The sequence below is a fragment of the Mobula birostris genome, chromosome 6 (assembly GCF_030028105.1).
Source record: "Mobula birostris isolate sMobBir1 chromosome 6, sMobBir1.hap1, whole genome shotgun sequence".
NCBI classification, from domain to species: domain Eukaryota; kingdom Metazoa; phylum Chordata; class Chondrichthyes; order Myliobatiformes; family Myliobatidae; genus Mobula; species Mobula birostris.
This window is the reverse complement of record NC_092375.1, coordinates 136,655,912-136,683,395: the sequence shown is the minus strand read 5'-3', so window position 1 is coordinate 136,683,395 and position 27,484 is coordinate 136,655,912. Positions and strand designations below refer to the sequence as shown.

The 27,484-nt window shown below is 40.2% G+C and overlaps 1 protein-coding gene across 8 annotated transcripts in view; it reads left to right on the top strand.

The window, feature by feature from the left end:
• raph1a (Ras association (RalGDS/AF-6) and pleckstrin homology domains 1a) overlaps nt 1-27,484 on the top strand; it is a 206,489-nt gene that overhangs the window by 131,903 nt on the left and 47,102 nt on the right. For 5 of the 8 annotated variants that reach the window (XM_072261416.1, XM_072261412.1, XM_072261414.1 and 2 more), the window contains 4 exons: nt 6,041-6,151; nt 13,726-13,803; nt 18,594-18,753; nt 26,406-26,527. In XM_072261416.1, the coding sequence (XP_072117517.1) occupies nt 6,041-6,151; nt 13,726-13,803; nt 18,594-18,753; nt 26,406-26,527 (471 nt within the window). The remainder of the gene's footprint in view (nt 1-6,040; nt 6,152-13,725; nt 13,804-18,593; nt 18,754-26,405; nt 26,528-27,484) is intronic. The other 3 variants (XM_072261418.1, XM_072261417.1, XM_072261415.1) reach the window with 2 other exon arrangements.

The window sequence follows — 27,484 nt, the reverse complement described above, 5'->3', positions numbered from 1 at the left end:
TGCATAGTACAGGCCCTTCAGCCCACAATGTTGTGCTGAACTTTTAACCTGCTCCAAAATCAATATAAAGTGCAAAAGGAAAAGATGTTTCTTCACGTAAACACGAGGAATTCTGCAGATGCTGGAAATTCAAGCAACACACATCAAAGTTGCTGGTGAACGCAGCAGGCCAGGCAGCATCTCTAGGAAGAGGTATAGGTGACGTTTCGGGCGGAGACCCTTCGTCAGGACTAACGGAAGGAAGAGCTAGTAAGAGATTTGAGAGGGGGAGGGGGAGATCCAAAATGATAGGAGAAAACAGGAGGGGGAGGGATGGAGCTAAGAGCTGGACAGGTGATTGGCAAAAGGGATATGAGAGGATCATGGGACAGGAGGCCCAGGGAGAAGGAAAGGGGAGGGGGAACCCAGAGGATGGGCAAGGGGTATAGTCAAAGGGACAGAGGGAGAAAAAGGAGAGAGAGAGAGAGAATGTGTGTATATAAATAAATAACGGATGGGGTACGAGGGGGAGGTGGGGCATTTGCGGAAGTTAGAGAAGTCAATGTTCATGCCATTAGGTTGGAGGCTACCCAGACGGAATATAAGGTGTTGTTCCTCCAACCTGAGTGTGGCTTCATCTTTACAGTAGAGGAGGCAGATCAGAATGGGAATGGGATGTGGAATTAAAATATGTGGCCACTGGGAGATCCTGCTTTCCAGTGTGGTCTCACCTGGAAGTACTGTTGGGGGCCCTGAATGGTTGCAAGAGATGAGGTGTAGGGCCTGGTGTAGCACTTATGCTTACAGGGATAAGTGCCGGCTGGGAGATCAGTGGGGATGGACGTGCGGATAATCGGGCAGTTAAGTATGCCACAGTACCATATAGACCAGATCAATTAATTGCATTTTTCCTGTGAAAAAGGAATCACTGAAATATTTTGAGTATTTACAGTGATCTGACAGCTTGGTAGTATGTGTTTGGAATTTTATTTTAAATTCTCATTCCTAAATTGCTGCTGGGATTTTAATTGTGTTCTTTTGATGATTGGTCGGTGAGCATGTTTGCATATATGCTCCTTATGAAAACACTGCTTTTGAGTTTAAACTGCATTTTATTTGTCTTAAGTGTATTTTCTGCCTTGATTGAACTAGAAAATATTTACTTTCCAAATACTAAAATGACTTCTTTTTAACTATTCTGAAATGTAAAAGTCATAACCATTGTGTTGAGCAGTCCTGTAATCCTATTGTCAGACCTAATTGCCTTACATTTATTTAATAAGTGCAGTGTGAAATAAGCAAGGTAATTATAGCTAATGAGCTTTGCATCAGTGGTAAGGGAATTATTGGAGAGAATATAGAGATGCATATTTTGTGGGCAAATCCCATTTGAGTTTTTTGAGGAGGTACTGAGAAGATTGCTAAAGACAGGACAATGCACATTGCATGGCATTGGGAAAGGCACTTCATGAGGTCTTGAATGGCAAGCTGATTCAGAAGATTAAGGTACATAGAAAGTAAGGTGAGTTGCTGAATGGATCCGTAATGGGCTTGGTGATAGGAGACAGAGGATAGAGACCAAAGGATGCTTTTCTGATTAAAATTTTGTGACTAGTGGTGTACGGCAGAGATTGGTGCTGGGATCCTTGTTGTTTGTGATGTGTAAATGAGATAGAATTGAATGTAGGAGGTATAATTAGTAAAGTTGCAGATAATACAAAAGTTGGTGGTGTTGTGGATAACAAGAAAAGTTTTCTAAGGCTGCAAACAGAATATGGATGAGATGAAAAGTTGGATGGAGCATTGTCAAATGGAATTTCATCCCAGCAAGTGTAGTGTTGATGCATTTTGGTAAATCAAATCAGGGTGGGACAAGTATCATAAATGACAGAGCAGGAAGGAATGTTGATGAACAAGGTGGTTCACTATTGTTTAAGTCCATAGTTCCCTGGAAGCGGTAGATAGAATGATAAGGAATTCATGTAGCATGTATGCCTTCATAGATTGGGTCCAAGATTATAAAAGTTGGGAAGTTTTTTTTGCAATTTGCTACGATACTGGATGGACTGTATTTTTGTTGTATTGTGTGCAGTTCTGGTCCCTACTATAGGAAAGACGAATGCACAGGAGATTCACCAGGAGGTCTTCTGTTATGGGGAACAATTGATTAGATTGGTGATATACAAGAAATCCAGGTATGACCTATGGAAAGCTGTTTTTTTTGGGGGTGGGAGTGGAATACAACAGTTACAGTTGAGGTTTGAGACGGAATCGGGTGCACATCAGTTCTGGCAGAGTTTGTAGGCCATTACTTCCTGCAAGGCAAAAACCAACATGAATGGCTGTGATGCTTCACTCCCAGCTGAGCTCAACGCCTTTTATATACGTTTTGAAAAGGAAAATAAAACATCTGTGCTAATACCGAAACATCGAGTGACCCTGTGATCTCTGTCTTGGAGGACAACGTCAGGATATTTTGCAAGAGGGTGAACTGTCTCAGGGCATCAGTCCCTAATGGTGTATCTAGTAGGGCTCTGAAAACCTGTGCCAACCAACTGGCACGAGTGTTTAAGGACATTTTCAGTCTCTCACTGCTGCAGTAGGAGGTTCCCACCTGCCTCAAAAGGGCGCAATCATACCAGTGCCCAAGAAAAGCAGGGTGAACTGCCTCAATGGCTCTCCTAGTGGCACTCACATCTGCTGTGCTGAAGTCATTTGTGAGGTTGGTCATGGCTAGAATCAACTCCTGCCTAAGCAAGGACCTGGACCTGCTGCAGTTTCCCTATTGCCACAATAGGTTTGCAGCGGATGCAATCTCACTGGCTTTCCATTTGGCCTTGGATCACCTGGACAGTAGTAATACGTACGTCAAGTTGCTGTTTATGGATTACAGCTCAGCATTCAACACCATCACCATCATGCCCTCATTTCTAATCAACAAGTTCCAAAACCTAAGCCTCTGTACGTCCCTCTGCAACTGGATCCTTGACTTCCTTACCAGAAGATCGCAGTATGTGTGGATTGGAAGTAACGTCTCCTCCTCACTGACAATCAACACCAGCACAGCTCAAGGATATATGCTTAGCCCATTGCTCTACTCTCTCTACATCCATGATTGTGTGGCTAGACACAGCTCAAACGGCATCTATAAGATTGCCGATGGCACAACTATCGGCAGAACTTGAGATTGTGACGAGGAAGCGTACAGGAGTGGAATAGATCAGCTGGTTGAGTCGTGTCGCAGCAACAACCTTGCACTAAATGTCAGTAAGACCAAGGAATTGATTGTGGACTTCAGGAAGTGGAAGTTGAGGGAATACATGCAGTTATCATTGAGGGATCCAAGTGGACATTGTGAGCAGTTTCAAGTTCCTGGGTATCAACACTACTGAGGATTTGTCCTGGGCCCATTGAAACAATTACAAAGAAGGCACACAGCAGTTATATTTCATTTGGACTTTGAGAAGAATTGGTATGTTGCCAAAGATGCTTGCAAATTTCTACACATGTACCATGGAGAGCATTCTCACTGGTTGCATCACTGGCTGGTATGGAGAGGCCACTGCACAGCATCGGAAAAAGCTGCAGAAAGTTGTAGAATGTGATATCTCAAAAAGGTGGCATCCACCATTAAGGATGCTCATCACCCAGGACGTGCCCTCTATTCATTGCTACCATCAAGGAAGAGGCACAGGAACCTGAAGAGAGACACTCACATTTCAGGAACAGCTTCTTCCTCTCTACCATCATATTTCTGAATGGACAATGAACCCATGAACACTACTTAAGTATTTTTCCCCTCTTTTTGCACTGCTTAATTTTCCTTTCTTGTATGTGTGTGTGTGTGTGTGTGTGTGTGTGTGTATGTATATATATGTGTATTTATATGTGTGTGTGTAGTAATTTATATTATTATGTGTTGCAATGTACTGCTGCTGCAAGACAACAAATTTCACAACGAACAGTATGCCAGTGATATGATTCTGCTTCTCTTTCCCATGGTAGGAATACCAAAAACAAGAGGTACAAGTTAAGGTGAAAGGAAGCAGCTCAAAAGGGAACCTGAGAGGAAAGTTTTTATTATACAGAGTGGTTGATGACTGGAACTCACTGCCAGAGGAGGTGGTGGAATTAGATACATCACTTTGTTCAAAAGACATTTAGTCATGTATTTAAGTAGGTAAAGCGTAGAAGGTCATGGACCTGAAGCTGGCAAATGAGATCAGTGTAGCTGGGGGGAGGGGGCAGGTAAGAAAGTTTGCATTATTGTGGTTGGCTGAAGGGCCCATTTCTGTATTGTACATCTCTGTGACTTAAAATACTGGAATAAGTGTTAATTTTTATCAGTTTGCCTTGTCACAGTTGGATTAGGTGTTGGGTTATAACTGGTTTGCAGGGTGAATCATTGACCATAATCTTTCCTCTTTGCAATTCCTGGAAGGGCAGAGTAGAAAATGTGGGCACTGAGCAAATAGAACCTTTTTAAAGCTTGTAACTATTTTAGACTCTAAAACTATATCTAATATGGTGAAAACAGTTTTCTGCTTTGCTCATAACCTGATTTTAAGAAGTAATGATGAGCACAGCATTCTTCAGAGTTTTGATTAAGCAGTTGGTGTCTTTGCCTTGAATGTTTAATCAAAATTCTGAGGAGTGTTGTGCTCATCATCACTTCTAACAATTAGGTTATGAGCATATGTGCAGATATTGAATTATAATTTGTTGGGCGTTACTTAATGATTCTGTGAAAGGAAAAGTACAAAAATACTATGTCACAGCCTTTGGCTGCAGCTTTGTACTGTGTAGTTTTTTAAAAATATCCCATACAATAGGATCTTAGCCTCGTTATTCAGTTTTATATGTGGCTTGGCTGAAAAAAATTAGTTTTAAATGCTCAAAGAAAAAATTGTTAATTATTCAAACTCGACACTCAGTCAGTTTATTTCTCTGACACAATAACTACATCATAGGCAAGATGAAGAGAGGATTGTGATTATTTTGTTTGTGTTTTTTTGTGTTTCATAAGTGAGGTAAATGGTCCTATCTTTCCCATAGTTTGGTTCTGTTACAACAAAGGGACACGAGCTAATTTGAACTCCAAAGCCAAACATCAAAAGGGCTGCATTGAACATTTAGGATAAGAATTATGCAATATGGAGCAAATTCCCAAGTGTATTACATGTTAAATGTAAACCATTAATCTTCTCCTTGGTATATAAATGTGTATTTTTGAAACTGCATCAATTTCTGCCCCCACTATCCTTATTTCTCCATGTGTGGCTTAGTCACAAATCCTTAACTATCAGTTAGTCAACAATTATTCTTGGAGTCCATCATATTAACATTACCAAAGCATTGTAGTTGAACACATCATTCACTTGTTGGAGTTTCCACTAAAGACTTTTGAATGATGTCCATTCCTTACTAGTAATAAAGATACGTGGAGCTAAAATAGGTTCTTGTATGATGTATATGTTTCAAGTTAAAATGTCTGTGTTCTACAGGTTGTAGTGCAAAGCTTGTGAGTAAGCCAAAATGAATATTGGCAGTTTCGCTCAAATACTTGGCTAATGATTGTTTCTCATTAATGTTTTAAAAATAGTACACCAATAGATAAAATTACATGCCAGATAAATGCAGATGTTTCATATCCTAAAACATCAAAATGGCCTTCAAGTTAGCCACCAATATACTCAAATCTTGATCCCTTATCTTTGAAACAATCTAATGTACTTCATCTTTTGTTCACATCCTTTTCCAAAGTAGGATTATGACCCCCTAATATACTTAACTGAATAACATGTAAGGCTCTATCTGAATCTTTTGGAAGAGTGTTAAATATTATGCTGTATATTGTAATGTTCTGGTAAAATGTATGTTGAGTGCACATGATGTTTAAGGAATATATGAATGTGTTATAAAAAGTTGATACCAAGTAGTTTGCTGCTGAATTGCTTTTCTGTAATGAGTAGATTTCTTTTTATTCTATGCTTGCACACTTCATTTTTTTAAAAATCACTGCACTGATTTATTTCTCTCTTTCTTTATTTCCTGCAACAAGCATTCCTATCTGGACAGGGAAACGTCAATCATTTTGAGAAACATAGCTGGAAAACCTTCTCATTTGCTGACCAAGGTGAAGCGTATCTTCCAACCTGCATGTGATAAACCTGTAGGTAGAATGAATAACCCTGTGGACTTGTCACCATCCCTTGCCCTCCTTAATATATAACTATCAAAGAATCCTTTGATTTTCCATTTCCTCAGCCCCATGCAATTTATTGATCAAGCTGTTGAGACTGGTTATACCCAGCCTTGTGTTCTTGTGTCTCTACTAGTAATTGACTTATTTGTTAACTCTTTCTGTTTGTGAACACCCTTCCAAAAATAATGTGAAGCAGGCTTTGTCTTGAATTCCTTTTTGTATATGTGCATTTTGGGAACGTGCTACTTAATTGGGTAGCTGCATGAGAACATCATGAGTACCTTGCATGCAATCCCTTTGCAACATTTCAGTGAACTTTCTAGATAATTCAGAAAGAAATTTTTACGTGGTCTTTGTAATCTCTTCAGTCCTTGTTTTACTGTTCTTCGAACCTATGTTAAATTAAGTGCAAGCTAACAATACCAAGGAAGTGACAATATGCACTGCCCCAATGAAAAGAATCAATGTCCAGCCAATATTTTGCAGCATCATTTAAATTGAAAATAAGCTTAGCTGACTGTTGACATTCTGTGAAATTTATTATAGCTAACAAATTTGATTCTCACTTAACAGAGCCTATTTTTTTTAATGACTACAGGAGAATTTTAATAATTTTGAAGCTGGTGAAGATATGTAGATTGTTTATTGGTTTGGCATGTTTCACCAGAAACTTGGAATTGGTAATTTTTGTATGAAGTTATATCAAATATTTTGATAAGAAGGCTGCAGAAATGCGAATCCAAATGGAATGTGGTTGGGCAAATATTTGACATTTTCTGACAGCAACTTCATAAGGTGTCCCTAATGAAATTTAGAAATCATGAATTTTCACTCAGTTATGTAATTGTTTTCTTGCAATTCCATTTCTTATTCACCAGGATTCCTTGAAGAATGGGCATTGTGAAAGAGATCCATACACTGATGAGTATTTATTGATTAGAGAAGTTTTAACTTGAATATAGATGATAGATACAGAACCAGGTGTTTTTTTGTTTCAAGCAACCAACATGGCTACCTTGATTGCCTTTTTGGGTAAAGGCATTGTGTTGTACTGCATCAGACAGACCAAAAGCTCAGGTTTGACTCCAAGTGTGTAATGAGTTAACTGATACAGCTGGAGAACAATTCTGATAGATTAGCTGGTCCAGACTAATAAAATAAAATCAATTGAGTCTTCCAAAAGAGGTTGCACATGCCGAGGTATCAAGTGAGGTTAAGACTTGGCTCAGTCCTATCAACCCTATAAATATGTTTTAGTTTCCAAATGACCAGTAGGTTGAGACATTAGAGGATAGCCAGCCATTGTGGATGTGTGTGTGGTGGTTGAGGGAGAGAGGAAATTAGAGAAATGTCTCTTACACAGGAACAGGCAAATAAGCTTGTGGATCTTGTGCAGCTCTTTACATTCAATTTACCCACTGTTTCCCATGGCCCTGCAACTCATTCTCTCTCTTACATACCAATCTAATTTCCTCTTGAAAGCACAGATTCTGTTTCCACTAACCTTATGGTAGTGAATTCCAAATTAGAATTATTGCTTTCTTTTACCTTACATCTTTCTTTTAATCTTTTGCCAATTTTTAAAAAAATTAAATTAAATTAGATAGGACCAATTGAAGACAAGTCTCCCAGAGGAATATCTTCACAGCAGGTTAAAATAATCCAAACCTCAATTTAACTAAAGGGTTCTGATGTCTCTGAACCTTTGCATGATTTCCTTTTACTTCCCTGTGGTTCATTCCCTTGTGTGCATTACACAAAAATATCCGATGCCAGTCAGCAACCTATTCCAAAGCTTCTGCTGAATATTCCCTTGGATCTATTGCTCAAAGGTAATTTGCCTGGTAAGTAGACTGTGCTTGCAGTAAAGCCCTTGCCTTTTAGTGACTCACCTGGCTACCATATGAGCATCTGTGGATGTGGAGCCCATATTTTGGCTCCAGAATAATATTCAAAGCAATTAAAAATGATTTGATAGCTTTGCATAGAAACCTACAGAGGACCATCTTTTGAAAATTGTTTTGTTTGAGCAGAGTACTTAGTAAATCTGATTGCTCATAACAGCTACCATAGCCAGTTTAGTTAGCACTAGAAGAATTCTCTGTATGTACAGTTGATTAATTTGTACTACTGGGCTAGGGAATGAAGTGCTTTGCAAAGCTGGTGATGTTGTACATCAGTCTCCCAACAATCTTGACTCACTGCAATACACCTACTGCTGAAACAGCTCCACAGCATGCACCATCCCCTGGCCCTACATTCATTCTGTTGCGTCTGGATAGTAAAGTCTATGTTAGACCATTGTTTATTAACTGTAAGTTCACCTTCAATACAATTATTACAAGCAAACTCATCTCCAAGCTCCTTGACAAGGGACTCAACACTGCGCTTTGCAACTGGATCCTTAACTTCCTGACCAACAGATTGCAAACAGTAATTCCTCTGTCATGATTATCCTTAACACTGGTGCCCTCCAAGGCAGCTTCATCCTCAGCCCCTTACTCACTCCCTGTACACTCATAGCTGCAGTGACAGCATGGACAAGTCCTGCTCTAACTCCATTTACAAGTTTGCTGGTACCACCATAATGGGAGAATCTTAAATTACAATGAGTCAGAGTACAGGAAGGAGACAGAGAGCCTAGTGACATGCTGTCATGATAAAAAACCTTTCCTTCTATATCAGCAAAACCATAGCTGGACATTGGCTTCAGGATGTGGGAGTGGTGCAGAAGCTCTTGTTTACATCAGTGCTGCTGAGGCTGAGAGAATTGACAGCTTCAAGTCAACACGCACAACACGCTGGAGGAACTCAGCTGGTCGGGCAGCATCCGTGGAAACAAACAGTCAACGTTTCGGGCCAAGACCCTTCATCAGGACTGAAGAGGAAGGGGGCAGGGACCCTTCCCACCCTCCCCCCACCTTCTTTATAGAGCCCCTGCCCCCTCCCTCTTCAGTCCTGATGAAGGGTCTCGGCCCGAAACGTTGACTGTTTGTTTCCACGGATGCTGCCCGACCTGCTGAGTTCCTCCAGCATGTTGTACGTGTTGCTTTGACCCCAGCATCTGCAGAGTATTTTGTGTTTACGACAGCTTCAAGTTCCTAGGAATGCACATCACCAATAGACTGTTCTAATCCACTGCATTGACGATGTGCAAGGAAACACTATTTCCTCTATTATTGCTGCCTCTATTGTTTTTCTTTGTATTACCTGAATACACTGACGTAATAAATTGACCTGTATGGATAGCAGATAGGACAGCTTTTCACTGTTCCTTGGTACATATTTAATTTACAAACCAATTTACCAATTTTATCTTAACATGTGGGAATAAAGATTTTACAGATCAGAGTTTACCATTTTTTCTTTGGCTCCTTTATAAGATCCTTGCCTCTTTGTAGGAGCTTGACAAATCTCTAGACGGCTTTCCTTGTTCCCTTTTATTTAATCGTAAAGAGGTGCTGCTTTGCTGATTTCATCAAGATTAGGAACACATCAGAAGAGATTTTCCCCCCATCTTTAACTCAAAGGTGTCCAGTCAAGAACACTAGAATTTTTGGTGAAAAGTCATCTGTATGAGGCTTTATTAGCCTTGCATTGACAGTGTTTCATCTGTGAGTAACACAAGCCTATTTGTGTTTTTATTACAGTGTTTCACTTCCTTCAGCATTCTCTTTGAGCAAGTTTGTTATGTCTCCTTTCCTCCTCCAGCATAGTGAAAATAGTCTCAGCCAATAATGATTTCCCTAATCTTGCCTTGTTATTAAGGCTAGCAGAGTTGTGCCAAGGAGCACACACTGGGGGAGCAGAAATTTGTTACACAATAAGGGGAAATGGATTATGATGCAATTTTATATTGGTGATAAATGTTTCAGTTAGGAAAATGGGATAGTTATCTCCAGAGATTCTGTAATTGTTAGCACAGCAGGACTTGAGTGTTTGCATTTTCCTGATGGAATAATTCAAGTTTTTCAAACTGTACCTCTGTTCAATGAAATTAAATTTAAACAAAATGTAAATTAGGTTAGATTTAGATCATGCAACTAGCTGTGTGTTTGCACCAGCTGTTTGACTTGTAAAAACTTGCAGGCAGTAGTTGGAAGGGAGTCTGTGGCTGGAGTTCTGCTCCAGAATTTAGCTACATAATTTTAGAATAAGTTATTATTTTTGAAGCAGTTGGTTTCCATCGTCCATTACGTTGACTGACTTTCAAGTTGGCTTAGAAGTTAGCTTCGGGACGTTTTCGACATGCCACCCCCCCCCCCCCCCCCAGTTACTAGATCCAATTCTTTGCTCTTCATTTGTTTAAATTCAGGAAAGATTAGGATTGAACCCACTGTGGATTAATAAACATGGTTGATTTATGTTCAGGTTATTTGATCTCAACTTAGATGACTGTGGGGTTGCTGAAATAAGCCTTGCTGTCCTTGTACTTACTGGTAAGGGGGGATGTAGAAGCCCTTTGGAAAGTGGAACAAGCTCAGTTGTATTGTGCTACTAATCAAAGAGTATGCCAACGCAGTGAATAATACTATGAGGTATTTAAAAATAATTGCTCACGAGACCCTATCCAGCTTGCTCAGAGGAAAAGGAAGAAACTTAACAAATCATTAAGATTCTGTGGGTTGTGGTATCTTTCCACAGTAAAAATCTTTGAACTGGAAACATGTTTTAAAATGAAGTCACTATGATTCAATTGTGTGAGCATAAAATCTGAAGTACAAAATTTAAATTGCAGTATAAAATGATATAGGCTTCTCTTTTGTGAATATTTTTTTAAATGGTGAAATTAGTCATAGTCATACTTTATTGATCCTGGGGGAAATTGGTTTTCGTTACAGTTGAAAGCATCAGTAGGTCATCATACGTCGAGCTCTCTGACAACCTACCAATACAGAGACCCTTTCAGTGGAAAGGTATACTTCTCACCTGTTACCTGATCTTTCTTGTGTCCCCTCTGTGTTTTGCTGATGCTGCAGCCTAGCTCAATGGATGACAGAGCTCAGCCTTTAATCCTTACGCAAGACAACCTAGTCAACAAGTCAGACATCCCACCCTGCAAAAACTCATTTCAGGGAGGTAGCACCCCCGACCCCCCCCCCCATCGACCTCCAAGGGTGTATGTGTTACTTTGTTTAGTGATTTCGTCTAATCTGTAAACCAAGTTGGGTATATGCAGAAAATGTGACATTAAAGTATGTACTTATATTATCATGTTTATTCAATTACGACTTTAAGCAAGTCTACAGGGAATTTGGCCTCATCATGTAGGACATCAATAGCGTAGCTCCTTTGCAGCCAGCCAACTAGTTTAAATAATGTTAGCTATGCTAATGAACGAATGACACCTGTTAAACTCACCTCAACGTGTCTTTTACTGTCCTAACCCACCATGGGCAATAGAAAAGTCACTGTTGCAAACAGTGCAGCGAGCAATACTGTCATTATTTTTGAGGTCGACTGTAAAGCCCGCCCACAGAGAAAACTTATAGGTCTACTTAGCAGGGGTCCAGAATCGTTTTTGCACCGCAGACCAGTTTAATATTGACAATATTCTTGCGGACCGGCCAACTGGATGGGGGGGGGGGGGGGGGTGTTAATCACAACCGGAGTATAGGTGATAAGTCAATCGCAACATAACATTTTAAGTAACGCTTGGATATTAAACACACGGCATATTTTCCCCATATGAACATATAAAATCATTGCAAAACACCAATATGGCTGAATCACTGGGAGCCCTGGGCTTGTTTTCCTGCAACAAGACGGTCCTATCGAGGGGTGATGGGAGACAGCGATACTCGAAGGGGGTTCCTTATGTCCAGTCTATTCCGCAATTTAGTTTTTGTTGCATTCATTGCAGAAAACCTCGCTTCACAGAGATATGTTGGAAATGGAAGCAACGTTTTCAGTGCTTTCGTGGCTATCTCAGGATATTCAGCCTTGTCTTTGATCCAGAATGCCGGCAGAGATGTTATATCAAACATACTTTTCAGCCCACCATCATTTGCAAGCTCGAGGAGTTCATCTTTTTCCCGCACAGACATGGATGATTCACCAGGGACCTGCACTAATGGGTCACGGACCCATTCCTTTGCTTGTCTCGGGTCACTGATGACCTCACGTGCATTAAAATTCAACAGTGCGTGAAAGGGAATGAGGAGAGGTGCAGCTGACTCATAGCGTTTAATATCGCCAAATCACATTGTTTCCTCGCAGCCCGATGGTTGGGGACCACTCTTAGCACGAAGAGAGACCAATCAGGATGCTCACTCTCCCTCTCCCTCTCAAAAAAAATTTATTTCCGGGATATTGTCTATAATTTCTGGGCATCAGGGAGCCACTACCGATATGCGGGAGACTCCTGGAACTTCTGGGAGAGGTGGGATGTCTGACAAGTGGTCAGGGAAACCCCGCCCCCTTTGCACTTCTTAAGAACTCCAGTGAGATAGGTCAGCATAGTAATCACTTTAAAGATCGTGGAAAGGATAATAGAACTATTGCAATATTCTGATCCTGGTTAAATTGTTGCCTTACCTTATCTGTTTGGCGCCAAAAACTTGTTGACAATTCTCATTTAATCTCCTTTGAGTGTTGAGATTGGACTCCTTAGAGACTTCTGGTCTTAAGCAAAATGCACTGAAGTTAACAGTTTACAATGTAAAAATATAAAATTCCCATTGTGCTGCAAACTGCCTGCACCTGCTATATCATAGGGTGGCTAACCGGCAGGTGATGATTGAATGTTAACAGTTATTTTTTAAAGCGGCCAGATTTTATTATTTCTATGAGTGACGGTGTTAAGAAAGCAATCTGTTGCTGAGGTTTTTATTGTTCTTTGCTTAATTAGGTTCTCAGGTAAGAGCTTGAGTCATGTCATCAAGGTAGCAGAGCAGTCTTTTGTGACCTGGGATTACTCATTATGATGGGTTTATCCCTGAATTATCCCAGCTGTTGCTGTCAACCATGCATAACAAAACTGCTTTAAGCCAAAGCTCTGTCGTTATACCTCTCTGGAACATGCAGGTAAGGCTATGCTGTGTGATATAAAAGATGGTTTACAAGAAAGAAAATGCAATGAAACTGTTTATTCTTAATGTATTTTACATATTTTATTTGAAGGGCATTTAAAAAAGAATCAGATTACAAAATAGCACAGCTTTTTTTCCTCTTAAATGTGTATACTTTGGTTAACAGCAATGAAATTTGTTCCCTTAGAGTTATTGATGGAACAAAAGAAAGCGTTTTGGCAAAATTTCTCCTCTTAAGTATTTTGTTTTCCAGTATATTTTATACAGGGGGAAGCCTAGAATCAACGTAATGACCATTTGAGAGAGAGAGAGTATACAGTTTCGTGTCATCCCATTCAAGTTCTTGTCTGATGCTGCAAGATTTGAGGATGTTGATTAAAATGACTCCTAGCATAGTTATGACCAGTCACAGGAAGTTATTTTCCCTTCTGTTGTCAGTTTGTAGGGTTCATTCTGCAAGGAAATTATGGTGACTTGGTTTGTCTTCATTTGCTTATTCTATTTCTACAGGAGGAGCAAGCTGCAAGACAAAAAGCAGAGAAAATCAGGGTGGCACTGGAGAAGATCAAAGAGGCACAAGTCAAAAAGGTAAGGGGTGGTAAAGAGCAATGAAAAGATCTGGTTGCAAAGTATTAAAGACAGAATTTTGAAATGATCCAACAGGTTGTTCAGCATCAGCAAAGAAATATTTAACAAAAATTCTTCTTACAGATACTAATTGTAAAATAATTTGGGGATACATGTTGTCTGAACAAACTTTCATAATTCCTAGACCCTCTGATTGTTTGGGATTTTAATTTCAGAAAGTGAATTTGATTTGATAACATGAATTAAAATTGAAAATGTGAAAATAATATTGATACTAGAACATAAAAAATGTTGGGTTATTATCTTGGATTATCATAAAAAATTCCTTTTGGTTCACCTTGAGGGAAATCCACCATCCTAATGCAACTTTGTCCACGTGTATCTTCAATTACACGCCAATGTAGCTAGTTCTTAACAACTCTGTTAAGTGGCCTTTGAAGCCACTCAGTCTACGATCATTATTTTCAGGACAGGAATGAAAATATTATTCTAATCTACCATGTTTGATCTTTTGGCAAGGGTATTTAACATTCAGCAGAGGGAACAGTTATTTCTCTTTTCCCGAGGTAAAACCACTCATTTAGGGTGGTAGGAGAAAGTACTCATGAGGTAAATTACCACACCAGCAATTAAGAGCCTGGTGTGATAAGAGTTCAAAGCCCACTGTGATAGCTAGGTCATTCAATTAATTAATGGAGGCTTTTGAAAGGATGCAGAAGAGATTTACTTGGTAGCAATCTTGGGCTAACACTGCTCCCTCCTGAGGCATCAATTTGGACAAGGAATCTATGTCAAACTCTGGGCTCTAAATGACAGGTGAAGAACATCTGTGGGTTTTAAGGGCTTGAAAAATGTTTTCACACTCACTTGTCCATGTTTCTGGGTGCTTACAAGCCTCCCAGTAACATTAGTCAGTGGTGCAGCCAGAGTGACGAATTAGGGAATGAACCTTTGAGGACTTCATTTCCTTCTTGGTGTGAGGTCGAGAACTGTTGCATATTGCTTCCTGTTTGTCCACCTGTGCTCGAACTTCTCCATGGCCCAGCTGGTAGCCAAGGTATCACTCTTGTCCATTCACATTTTTGTAGATTGAAGGTGAGACCGGCAGCAAGAATATTTCCCAAGATCCAGCGCAGATGGTCCAGGTGCTCTGACCATGTCTGGTTTTAGACGACCATGTCATCTAGGGAGGCCACACTGCAGTCCTCACAGCCTTGGAGCACCATGAAGACCAAAGGACATCACAGTGAACTGAAACAGACCCAGAGGTGTGCGGAAGGCATTGAGGGGTTATGATTGGTCATCCAGGGAACCTGCCAGTAGCCCTTACAACGGTCTAGTGTAGTAATGCAGTTTGCCCATCCAATCCTTTCTAGTAGATCGTCAATGCGGGGCATAAGATAAGCATCAAAAAAATAAATGGCATTCAGCTTCTGGAAATCAATGCAAACTATCAGGGTGCTATCCTTGGGCTTGATAACAATAGGACGGCTCCACTCAGTATACGAAGACTCAATCTGTCCCAGCTCCAGCATAGTCCAAATCTCATGCTTCAGGGTCCCCCACAAATTGCTCTGGCATTCTGTAGCAGTTTTGACGTACTGAACCTTGGCCAGGTCTGATCCTGTTGGAATGTTTTATGACCTTTGTCAGTCCTGATCTCTGCTGGAAGAGGTGTGAAAAATCAGTAAATACTCTCTGCAGCTCTACTGGTTGGTGGCTATCGAGATGGGAGAGGTCAACCTTTCACAACCCCTTCCGAGTCATCATCAATGGGTACATCATCTGTACAAGTATCAACAGAGGCAGGAGAGCCATATGTTTACCATGGCACCATTGCCGACGTGACTCTCGAGGCCTTTTGGTTCCTCACTCACACAGACTAGCATCATAGTCAGGCAGTGATTGCAACCCAGTCATTGCTTTGGTTTTAGCTTGAATTATGACAAAATAAGGAACAGCACTATCTATTTCTGGAGTAACAGATGGATGTGATTGCCTATTTTCCTTCCCCAGTAACTCCTGTAACATAGGCAAATCTCTCCCCAGAATCATGTCAATTGGTAGTTTCTCTAGCACCCCCACTTTAATCAAATACTTGTCATCCAGCTCAATAATGAGGGGCTCAGACTTCCAGTCACCATCTACACATCAAACAGGTGTTTAGTGACTGTTGTCCACACCAAAGGCTTTTCTTAATAAGTGACAGTTAGCTACCAGAATCTAAAAGTGCTTTTACAGGTTTTCTATTTACTTGGATTATTATAAACATACGTTCTTTTTCCTCACGTTCTGCTTGTTTTCCAATACCATACTCACAGTCATTATTATCATCACTGCATTCTCCCTCTCTTAGTACATAGCACATACCTGACGATTTGGGCTTTTTGAGCAGACATACAATGGCTGCTGATAGTGGTAGCAAATAAGTTTTAGAAGAAACTACCAAAAGTTCTTTGCCCTTGTTTCTTTTACAAAATTGCCCTGAGAGTTCCTTGGAGGTTTAGTGTCTCCGTTGCTTCTGAATGATGGGCATGATGGCACCCCCTTGTGGGCACTGAGGTATTGCAGAGCAAGTAGGGGTCAGGATAGTCGTTGGACCTGTCTTCATCCATTGCAGTGTAGGCTTCCAGAGCTTTACCCATTAGCGGTGGCACTACCTGGTAGGCCCACTCCTCCTCTGGCCATCACTATATCCAGGGCATCCCCTCAAACCTGAGGAGAACATCATCACCTTATTGATAAGAAGGCAACTTGGAACCCTTTCACGGGCTCTGGAATTCCTTTTTAAAAGCATCATCTCTCCTCTGCTGGGCAGACAAAGTGCCTCTGAACAGATTTTCCAGGGAGGGTTCGGAGGTGGTGCCTCATGAAAGCCCTCCTGTTTCAGACCTGAATTTGGCCCTGGGCTGAAGTTCTTCCTCCTCTGAGGTCTTCGCTGTTTCCAGATATCTGCTTTATTTTTTAACCTCCGGATTTTCTTAACTTGGAACTGCAATCCTGCTCTCCCTTGAGTTGAACGCATGCCTTTGCGAATGGTCATCCCACCACCGCCACCAAATGTTAGGTACGTGGGTTATGACCGAAGGAACAATGTGGCTGGAGATACTTAGCCCTTTAGTGCAAGGGTGTTTATTAGGTGCACCAAAATTCAAACTTACAAAACTTAGCGAAAATAGTGAAAAGGAAACTGACAATACTTACAAAAAGATATCTACCAGAAAACACAAAAATAGCTCTGTACTTATTCTTCCAGTGTGAACTCAAGGCAACCCCATCTTTCCCCCTTACAGAGGGCAAATAGCTTTTTTTAGGAACTGGGACATATCATCTTTAATTACCAACAAAGTTAATACGATACATGAAGTAGAATATGAAGCACCCCACAATGTAGTTTCAATCTAAACTGAATAAAAGGATCTACCTTAAATATAATATACAAATAACATGCACAATTACATATCACTGCCACTAAAGAAATAGTTTACAGGAAAGGCACCATAAAGCCCCCTGAGTGCATCAGCTTGATTTAGGACCCATCATGTGACTATATCGGGGAAGACATTGACCTACACACACACACAGCGCAATGACAGTAGAATGACAAGGCAGTGTTTGTGTGCGTGTGAATACGCATGTGTAAGGAGAGCATTTACCAAGAACTCGTTTGTCACAACAGGTCAAAGGGCCTGTTCCTATTTTATACTTTTTTAAATGTTTCTAATGTCTGTAAGGTTTCAAAATCTACTGTTCTTCTTGGTGGTCCAGTTTTAAATGGTTCTGCAAGCTGTTGGTTCAAGGGAAATTAGAGTTGGACATTAAGTACTGATCTGCATCAAATATTTTGTGCTAAGAAGAATAATAAAGTATGGGAGTGATGAGGGGATTGAGGGGTGCCACTGTTGCTCAGCAATTAGCTCGACACTGCCACAGCTCAGGGCGTCAAAGTTTGGAGTTCAATTCTATCATCCTCTGTAAGCAATTTTTTACATTCCTTCCCGTGTGAGCGTGGGTTTCCTCTGGGTGCTCCAGCTTCTTCCCGCAGGTAAAGACTTACTAGTTAGTAGGTTAATTGGTTATTGTAAATTGTTCTGTGATTAGGCTAGGGCTAAATCAGTTGGTTGGTGGACTGGAAAGGCCTGTTCTACACTGTATCTCTAAATAAAGTAAAATATGTAGTTGGAATGAGAAATCAGAAGATGATGTGATGCTTTCCTGAGATGTGTCAGTCTACATTCATTTTATCCAGTCAGATCACATCTCTTTTTCAACCTAGCAGGTCGAAAGAGCTGTTGAGTATACCAGATTTAACATTGGTGACAATCTACATTTAAAACAGTTTTTGATCACCGAGGAATTGCATATCATACTTGGCTGTAATTGGGCAACTTACTATACTGCCTGTTTTGCTTGAAAACTTGTAAGCCAATAAACCTAGAGTAGCACAAGCAAGAACATTATTGGCAATCTGAGAGAAAGTCCTTGTGAATTTGAAAGCATACGTGTAACTGCAGATACTGGGGAGCCAACTTGAGGTCTGTCATTCTTAATCTTTCATTTCACAAAATATGTTGACATGATTTGTTATATTTTTTGTATATTAAAAATGGAGATGATCAGAAATGTATCTGTTGCTGTGAGAATAAGGTACAATGCAAAGAATTAGCAGCATGACTATCACTTTAGGTTGACTTTTTTACTGGAGGGTATTTTTCAAATGAGTTGATATTTGGAGGTAATGAAATAGAAATTCTAACTTTCTGATTAACTATTTAATTTCATCCTTGCAGCTGGTGATACGGGTCCACATGTCTGATGAGAGTTCCAAAACTATGATGGTTGATGAAAGACAAACAGTCAGGCAGGTGCTAGACAACCTCATGGATAAATCGCACTGTGGATTCAGCTCAGATTGGTCATTAGTTGAAACAATTCCAGAACTTCAAATGGGTGAGTTAGTTGTGTTCAGTGACCAACTTCAGTGTTCAACTTTCTAATTAGATAAGTGATCACTTTTCTCAAAGCTATGTACTCATCTGATGCTTGAGTCTTTCAATATTCAGAGTGCCATCGGAAATCTGAACAACTGACCTTGATTGACGTATGAACTCAGTTCTAAATGCTCCAGCCAGTAAAACGAGTCTCTCAAAATTTACCTGTGCAGAATCTTTTATGTCGGTGGCCCTTCCAAGAATCTACACTGGTACCTCATGTCGTGCTCAGGATATTAGCCAGGAATGAGAACTGTAGTTGAATTCACACTTAATGGGGCCTCTATATCATTATAGATATAGGGATGTAGTACTGACAGTGGTACTGTATCAGTTATGAGTGCTGGAAAGTTGGTGCAAATTCCTGCAGTCTTTGTTGCTGTGTAGGGAACCTGGTACAAATAATCACTCATTATATATTATGGAAGAGCTGCCTGTCAGATCCATTGATGAATGATCTGGCCACTCAGTACTGAGATGTATGTTGTGGCTGGTAACTTGCAACATCTGCCTCATTATAAGATTGTTTGAATCTTGCAGTCTTTCATCACGTGTACGTGATGAAACCTGCTGCTGACCCCACCATTCCTGCACAGCTCTCTGCAGCCCAGAGATTTTTCTCTGGTAACCAGATCAATGGTGATCACTGGCTGTTGAGCGTTTATGGCCAAACAAGCAGAAGAGGAAATAGTTTCCATTACATCCAGCAGGAGGTGAATAGAGCAATTGTAGAATCTGGGCAGTTTGTCAACATATGAAGCAAGTTCTGCCAGACTCTAGCAATGGCTCTCATTCACCATTGTTGGCCAGGATATGGACCTGAGGCCCACATCTTAGTAATGAACAACTAAACCACTTGCCCTTATGAACCTTTAGAGGCAGATTCTACATACTTAGAAGCTTATTGCTGTGTGTATCCAAATACATGGACTGGAAGATCAAGAGCCCTTTTAGCAGAATTGGTGCCAAGTTCAAAGTCAATTTATTATTAAAATAATTATATGTCACCATATACTACCCTGTGATTCATTTTTCTTGCAGGCATTCATGGTAAATAGAAAGAAACACGATAGAATCAATGAAAAACTGTACATGACAGAGGGACAAACAACCAATGTGCAAAAGATAACAATCTGTGCAAATACACAAAAAGAAAATAATAAATAAATAAAAATAAATATACACTGCTTGTAAATGTGCTCAGTAGTGAGGAGGACTTTACCTGTGATGGACTGGGCTCTATCAACTATTTTTGTAGTTTTTGTTTCTGTTCAAGGGCAGTGGTGTTCCCATACCAGGCATTGATGCAACCAGTCAATATATTTTCCATTGACCATCTATTGGAGTTTGTCAGTTTTAGATGATATGCTGAATCTGTGCAAACTTCTTAAAAAAATGAAAAAAAGAGAGACCTCCATGTGCCATGTTTGTAATAGCAGTTATATGCTGGACCCAGGACAGATCCTCTGAAATGATAATGCCAAAGAATTTAAAGTTGCTGACTCTCTCCACCTCTGATTCCCTGATGAGGACTGGCTCATGGACCTTCAATTTCCTCCTCCTGTAGTTACTAATCTGCTCTTTAGTTTTGATGACATTGAGAGGTTGTGTTGTGGCACCAACCTCCCTTCTGTACGCTGATTCGTCACTACCTTTGATTTGGCCGACAGCAGTGGTGTCATCAGCAAACTTAAATATGGCATTGGAGCTGTACTTAGTTTCACAGTCATCTGTATAAAGTGAGTAGAGCAGAGGGCTAAGCATACAACCTTGTGGTGTTCCTCTGGTGATAGTGATTGTGGAGGAGACGTTGCCAATCCGAATTGACTGGGTTCTGCAAGGGAGGAAATCAAGAAACCAATTGCACAAGGAGGTACTAAGGCCAAGGTCTTGGAGGTTATTGATTAGTTTTGAGGGGATCATAGTATTGCATGCTGAACTGCAGTCAATGAAGAGCATCCTGATGTTTGCATCTTCACCGTTCAGATGTTCCAGACCAGAGAGCCGATGAAATGGCATCTGACGTTGACTTGTTATGATGGCAGGCAAATTGGAGAGGACCAAGTCTCTCCTCAGGCAGGAGTTGATGTGCTTCACACCAACCTTTCAAAGCCCTTCATCATAGTGAATGTAAGTGCTGCTGGATGATGGTCATTGAGGCAGGTCACCACATCCTCTTGGGCACCGGTATAGTTGAAGCCTGCTTGAAGCTGATGTGTACCTCAAACTGCTGAAGCGAGAGGCTAAAGATGTCAGTGAAGACGCCGGCTAGTAAAATGGCACAGGGCTTCAGTAATCAGTCTGGTATTCTGTCTGGGCTGGATGCTTTCCATGGGTTCACCCTCCTGAAGGATGCTGTCATGTCAGCCTCAGAGACTGAAATCATAGGGTCGTCAGGGGCAGTGGTAGTTTGTGAAGGTGCTTTCATGTCTCGATGGTCAAAGTGAGCATTAAAGGCATTGAGCTCATCTGGGAGAGAAACCTAGTGATCACATATGTTGCCTGGTTTTACTTTGCGGGTTCCACTACCTGCCACAGCTGTTGAGCACCCTTCAGTGATTCACGTTTGGTCCGGAATTTCCTCTTCATATGTGACATGGTTTTCTGGAGGTTGTACCTAGACCCCAAAATCTGAGAACTTTCTACAGGGGTACAATTGAGAGCATCCTGACTGGCTGCATCACTGCCTGGTATGGGAAAGGTACCTCCCCTAATTGCAGGACTCTGCAGAGAGTGGTGCAGACAGCCCAGCACATCTATAGTTGTGAACTTCCCATGATTCGGGACATTTACAAGGACGGGTGTGTAAAAGGGCCCATGGGATCTTTGGGGACCCAAGTCACCCCAACCACAATCTACTCCAGCTGCTTCCATCCGGGAAGCGGTACCGCAGCATAAAAACCAGGACCAACAGGCTCTGGGACAGCTTCTTCCACCAGGCCATCAGACTGATGAACTCACACTGATTTGATTGTACTCTATATTACATTGACTGTTCTATTTATTATAAATTAATATAAATTACTATGATTGCACATTTAGATGGAGATGTAACATAAAGATTTTTACTACTCATGTATGTGAAGGATTTAAGAAATAAAATCAATTCAATTCAATTCTTGCATTTTACTTGGTTGCTAGACTTGAAAGTCACTGATCATTTTCTTGTGAGCATACTCAATAGATCTATAGAATAATAACCGTAACAGAATTAATGACAGACCACCCAGAATGCAGAAGACAACAAACTGCGCAAATACAAAAAGAATAAATAATAATAAATAAGCAATAAATATTGAGAATATGAGATGAAGAGTCTTTGAAAGTGAGTTCATTGGTTGTGGGAGCGTTTCAGTGATGTGGCAAGCGAAGTTGAGTGAAATTATTCCCTTTGATTCAAGAGCCTGGTGGTTGAGGGGTAGTTGATGGTTGAACCATTCTGAACCTGGTGGTGTGAGTCCTGATGCTCTTGTACCTCCTTCTTGATGGCAGCTGATTTTCAACCTCTCTCCTATAAGCTGATTCAGCCTACAACAGCAAACATTGGAGCTGTGCTTGGCCTCACAGTCATAAGTGTGCAAAAGTCTTAGGCACCCTAGCTTATATATATGTGCCTGAGACTTTTGCACAGTACAGTAGCTCTTAATGTTGTTGCGTAATTTTCAAAACCAGTCTATAAATGATAATGAAATGAAATCTTAGTTTAAATTAGCACATTTTAAAAAGCTGTGGATTCTGAGATCTTAGAGCAATATTGCTCATTTATTGTCAAATTCATATGCACACTCCACTGGTGGGTCTTAAGACCGATCAAACTAAATATTTTTGAAAATTACTTAACATGGGGAATGATGTGTGAAAGGATATTACTTAGTTTAGATCATAAATATCCTCATCACTCTGCTATGCAATAATGCACAATCATCACCGGAGCTGCAAGGCTGCATTCCCGAAAACAGGCTACTCAGATTGTTAATGGATGTTCCTAGCTATATTTTGGCTAAGAGAGTTTCCAAGACAGATCAGTGTTGTTATAATAAATCTTGTCCTTGGGATTCAGGACATGATTATAGTTTTATAATTTAGTTTCTAGGAGAGACAGTTTGTTTTTACTCAAAGCTAAGATTCTATCTTTCTTTACTTTGTAGGTCAATGTTGTTCAGCCTGTTAACATTTTTAAACACATTGCAGGTCTCTATTATGTCATGTGTATACCAGAAATCCAGGGCAAAAGGTGGTGGATTTCCATGTCTTCTCCAAATTTAATTACAGAGTGACAAGGGAAGTTAAAGATTGAGAAACACATTTTGCAAGAGAATTGTAATAAGCCAGGTTAATACTTACAACCTTTTGGGAATGTTTTATGGAAAGACAATATAATTTACAGACTTACTTTTGCCTTTTAGCCATATTCTTATCGGTCAGTGATGGTCAGTCTTGCTTTCCCTGCTGCATTCTTTCACTTCCCAGTAAGCTAGAGTCGTAGAGTTCAGATGCAGTTAATTCAAAATAATTTAGCAACTGTGGTTCTCCTAATAAAAACCAATGATTTAATAAGGAACCATATATAAAACACCTGACATCATAGTGGCAATGGAGCTCATGCAATAATTCATTGAAGTAACCTGGTGTCTGTGTACCAGATACGTTGCATTAAGGGGAAGAAAGCATACATTTAAACAGATTAACGATTTGTAATGGTCTTATTCCATGGTGCTTCATTCAGTCTTCAGAAGTTATAGCAAATGCATGTGAAGGTGATAATGGGAAAAGTCTTTACAAAGTTGGACCACCTTGTCTATAATGGACGATATGACCCCACTGCTGAGTGTCAGGTTGCTTGGAATGCTCAAGAGAATCACCAACTTTATCCAAGATACCAAGGCAAACAAAACTGAAACTTTATGCTGTACTATATTCCTGCCAAATAAATATAAAACTTCAATGATATCCCCGTTATCCATGATAATGTTCTAGTCTATACAATGAATATCCAATAATCAGAACTGTCTGTCTAGGTACCATATCCGATGCGGACTTTGGTGACCATGGTTTTCCATATAGATCTATCCTTCGTTTTTTGGATGACTTCCATTTCCTCCATGTGTAGCCACCTGGCTATGCTTTTGATGTACATAAGCCAAGGTCTTCCTCTAGGTTTGCTCCCCTCAATCTTTCCAGGGAGTATGAGTTTTTCTAGTTCGTCTTTCCACATAATGTGTCCTAGGAATCTGAGTTGCCTTTCTCTTATTGTTGGTGTGAGTGATCGAACTGCTTGGGCTCCTCTGAGAACTTTTTCATCTGATGTGTGTGTGGTCCATGGTATTTTTAACATTCTCCTGTGGAACCATAATTCAGCTGCTTCTAGTCTCTTTTCCATTGCTGGAGAAATGGTCCAGCATTCACTTCAATAAGTCAGGACACAATAAATGTAGCACTGCAGCATTCTGTTTTTAGTGTACGTGCTCATCTTTCTGTCTGTTAATATGGTCTTCATTTTTTGGAAAGCTTCTTTCGCCATTGCTATTCTGTATTTAATATCTGTGTCGCACCTGCCATTACTTGTTATTAGGCTGCCAAGATATTTGAATTTGTTGACTTGTTTGATGTTTGTATTTCCGATCTTGATCACGCATTGTGGGATGTTTGTCTTTCTGGAGATGACCATGCTTTCTGTCTTCTTGGTGTTGATTGAGAGGCCTCTGCGATTACTTTCTGCTGCCACTATAGTGAGTAGTTCTTGAAGTTTTGTTCCTGATTCAGCTATTAGTACGATGTCATTAGCATATCTGATGTTATTTATATTCTGGCCTCCAATTGTGAACCCTTTGTCTTTGATACTTCTCAAGATATTTTCACTATACAGGTTGAGTAAATCTGGCGAAAAGACACAACCTTGCCTGACTCCTGTAATGATATTCACATACTCACTCGCTTCTCCTTCTATTCTAATGGATGCTGTCTGGTCCTAGTATAAGTTTCTTAAGAAACGTATATCTTTCCCATCTATGTCAAGATCCTGAAGTATTTCCAGAAGATCCTGCTGTCTGACAGTGTCAAAAACTTTTGTATGGTCAATGAAACATAGGTAGATGTCTTTTTGTACCTGGATGGCTCGTTCACAGATCATCCATAGCATGAAAATTGCATTTCTGGTTCCAGTGTTTTCCACAAAGCCGCATTGTTCTTTACTGATTTCTGGTTTTACGCAGCGTCTTGCTCTCATCATGATTACTCTGAGAATAATTTTTGCCACGTGGCTCATCAGGCTTATTGTACGATGTAACTCACATTCTGTTGCTCTCTCTTTCTTTGGAAGTGTGATGAACACTGATTTACTTAAATCATCAGGTATCTCCCCACGATCATAGATTTCATTTGCTATTTCTGTTATTTTCTCTATTCCAAAATCTTCTAAGGCCAGTATCATTTCAACAGCGATTGTTGTCTGGACCAGTTGCTCTGTTATGTTTTGTTTTATTTATGGCTGCTCGAATTTCTTCTTTATGTTCGGTTTTTCTCCTCTTTGGTCTTCAAAAAGTTCTTTTATATATTCTGACCATCTGCTTAGGATTTCCTTTGTTCATAATTAAGCTGCCATCTTTTGCCTTGATGCATCCACTTGCTGAGCAAGGTAATTTCCCCGTTAGTTCTTTAATTTTATTGTGCATCAACTTTGTTCCAGGGTTATGGGCTTGTAACATTTCTATCTCTGAGCATTTCTCATTTAGCCATCTGTCTTTAGCTTCTCTGCATTTTCTTTTTATTGTCTTATCAAGTTATTTGTATTCTTTGCTGTCTCTTAGTTTGCTTGTCTGTTTCTGTTGCATCAATTGTATTATATCTTCAGTTATCCATTTCTTCTTACTTTTCCGTTCTTTTCGTGGGATGGTTTCTTTTGCAGCTACAACCATGGATTCCTTCAGTATGTCCCAGGAAGATTTGCCTCCTTCATCCTGCAGCAATCGAAAACGGTTTTTCACCTTGATTGTGTATTCTGTTTTCAGATGAGGGTTGTTTTGTAGTTGTTGATAATCCAGTGGTTCTGATTTTACATTTGAACAGATTAATTTTTTGTATCGGTCTTGTTCTAATGTGCTTTGGAGGGGGGGACCTTAATGCTGCATTTGTGGTTCATATTGAGACCAGTTTGCTTCAGTGAATTCTTGCATGAGCTCTTTCTAGTCCAGATGAAGGGTCTCAACAAGGAATGTCATCTATCCATTTCTCTCCATTGATACTGTCTGACCTGCTGACTTCCTTCAGTGCTTTGGATGTTGCTGCTGGTTATGCATTACCTATTAAAAATTCACTGTGTGTAAAGTAACCTGAAAGCTGAGTACAGGATTGCTTTGCTGGACAAGAAAGGCAAGAGTTTCACTTTAACCTGACCTCAGGCTGGGACAATAACCATTGGTATACAGAAGCCATTGCACTGCAGCATTTCCAGACAATTTTAGTTGTGTAAGTTTGAGAAATGAAATTGATCCCCAGTTTTTTGGACAACCTCTCATGTGCAAAATGTAACATTGTGTTTAGGATGGGAGATTTAGATGTAGACTTGTGCATTCTCTCGGTCTCCATATAAGACCCTTATTTTTTCAATTATAGAAAGGATCTTTGAAGATCATGAAAATCTGGTGGAGAACTTGCTGAACTGGACTCGGGACAGCCAGAATAAGCTCACGTTTACTGAACGCATTGAGAAGTATGCTCTTTTTAAAAATCCACAGGTATGTAAAGCTTCTAAGGAAAATTTTAGGCCTCAATTGTTCTGTAGTATTACATATTTTGTTCTTGTTTGGACCACTGCCATTTATTCTACAGTCCATTTATCATCCGATTGATGGTCCTAAATTATTTCCAAGCTGCTTGCAAATAATTTTTGTATTACTGGTAAATCTAAGTCTTGAATTGTAGAGTTTAGATGATTTCTATAAACCACATGGGCTTTGCATCCTCTTTTTACATACCACTGTCCAAAAATTTTGACTGTATGCCAGTCCCAATGTGAGGACGTGCACATGGTTCTCAGCAGAAGCTTCAGTTTCCAGTGCTGCTTTACACTAGAGTCCAGTTGTGACTACTTCTACCAGCTGTGCTGCTGAGCTCTTCATAGGTAGTCTCAGGCTGGGAAGTCTGCATGATTTGCTTGCATGCAATGGGCATAACAGACTCCATATCTGGTGAATAGGAAGCATTGGCTGAAGGAAACCCTATGCAGTGACAAGGACATGCAAACTGCACACTGATAGCACTGGAGATCAGAATTAGAATGCAGTCTCTGAAGTTGTGCCACTGCACTGACCCTGAACTAGACCATGCACTGACCCTGAACTAGACCACCAACAGCAGACCGTACCTGGGGCCTCACTGGAATTAACAATGTGACTTGGGGGCAGGCAGCCAATTTTTTATGGGGCAAAAGGCAAGTGATCTTTCACTGTGGCAATTGGTACTTTCTCTCTCATCTCAAAGTCCATTTAATACTCTATAGATCTAAAACCATTTTAGTCTATATGCATAGACGTGAGCATATAGAAGTGAGTACTTCAGCATCATGAAAGCTGTGATTTCTTGAAGTGGCCAAGACCGGTGCCTTGCCTAATTGTTCATTTTTGTTTTACTTTAATAGCTTGCGCTCAGATACAGTGGGACTTAAACAGTATTAGCTCCATTGCGACAAATGT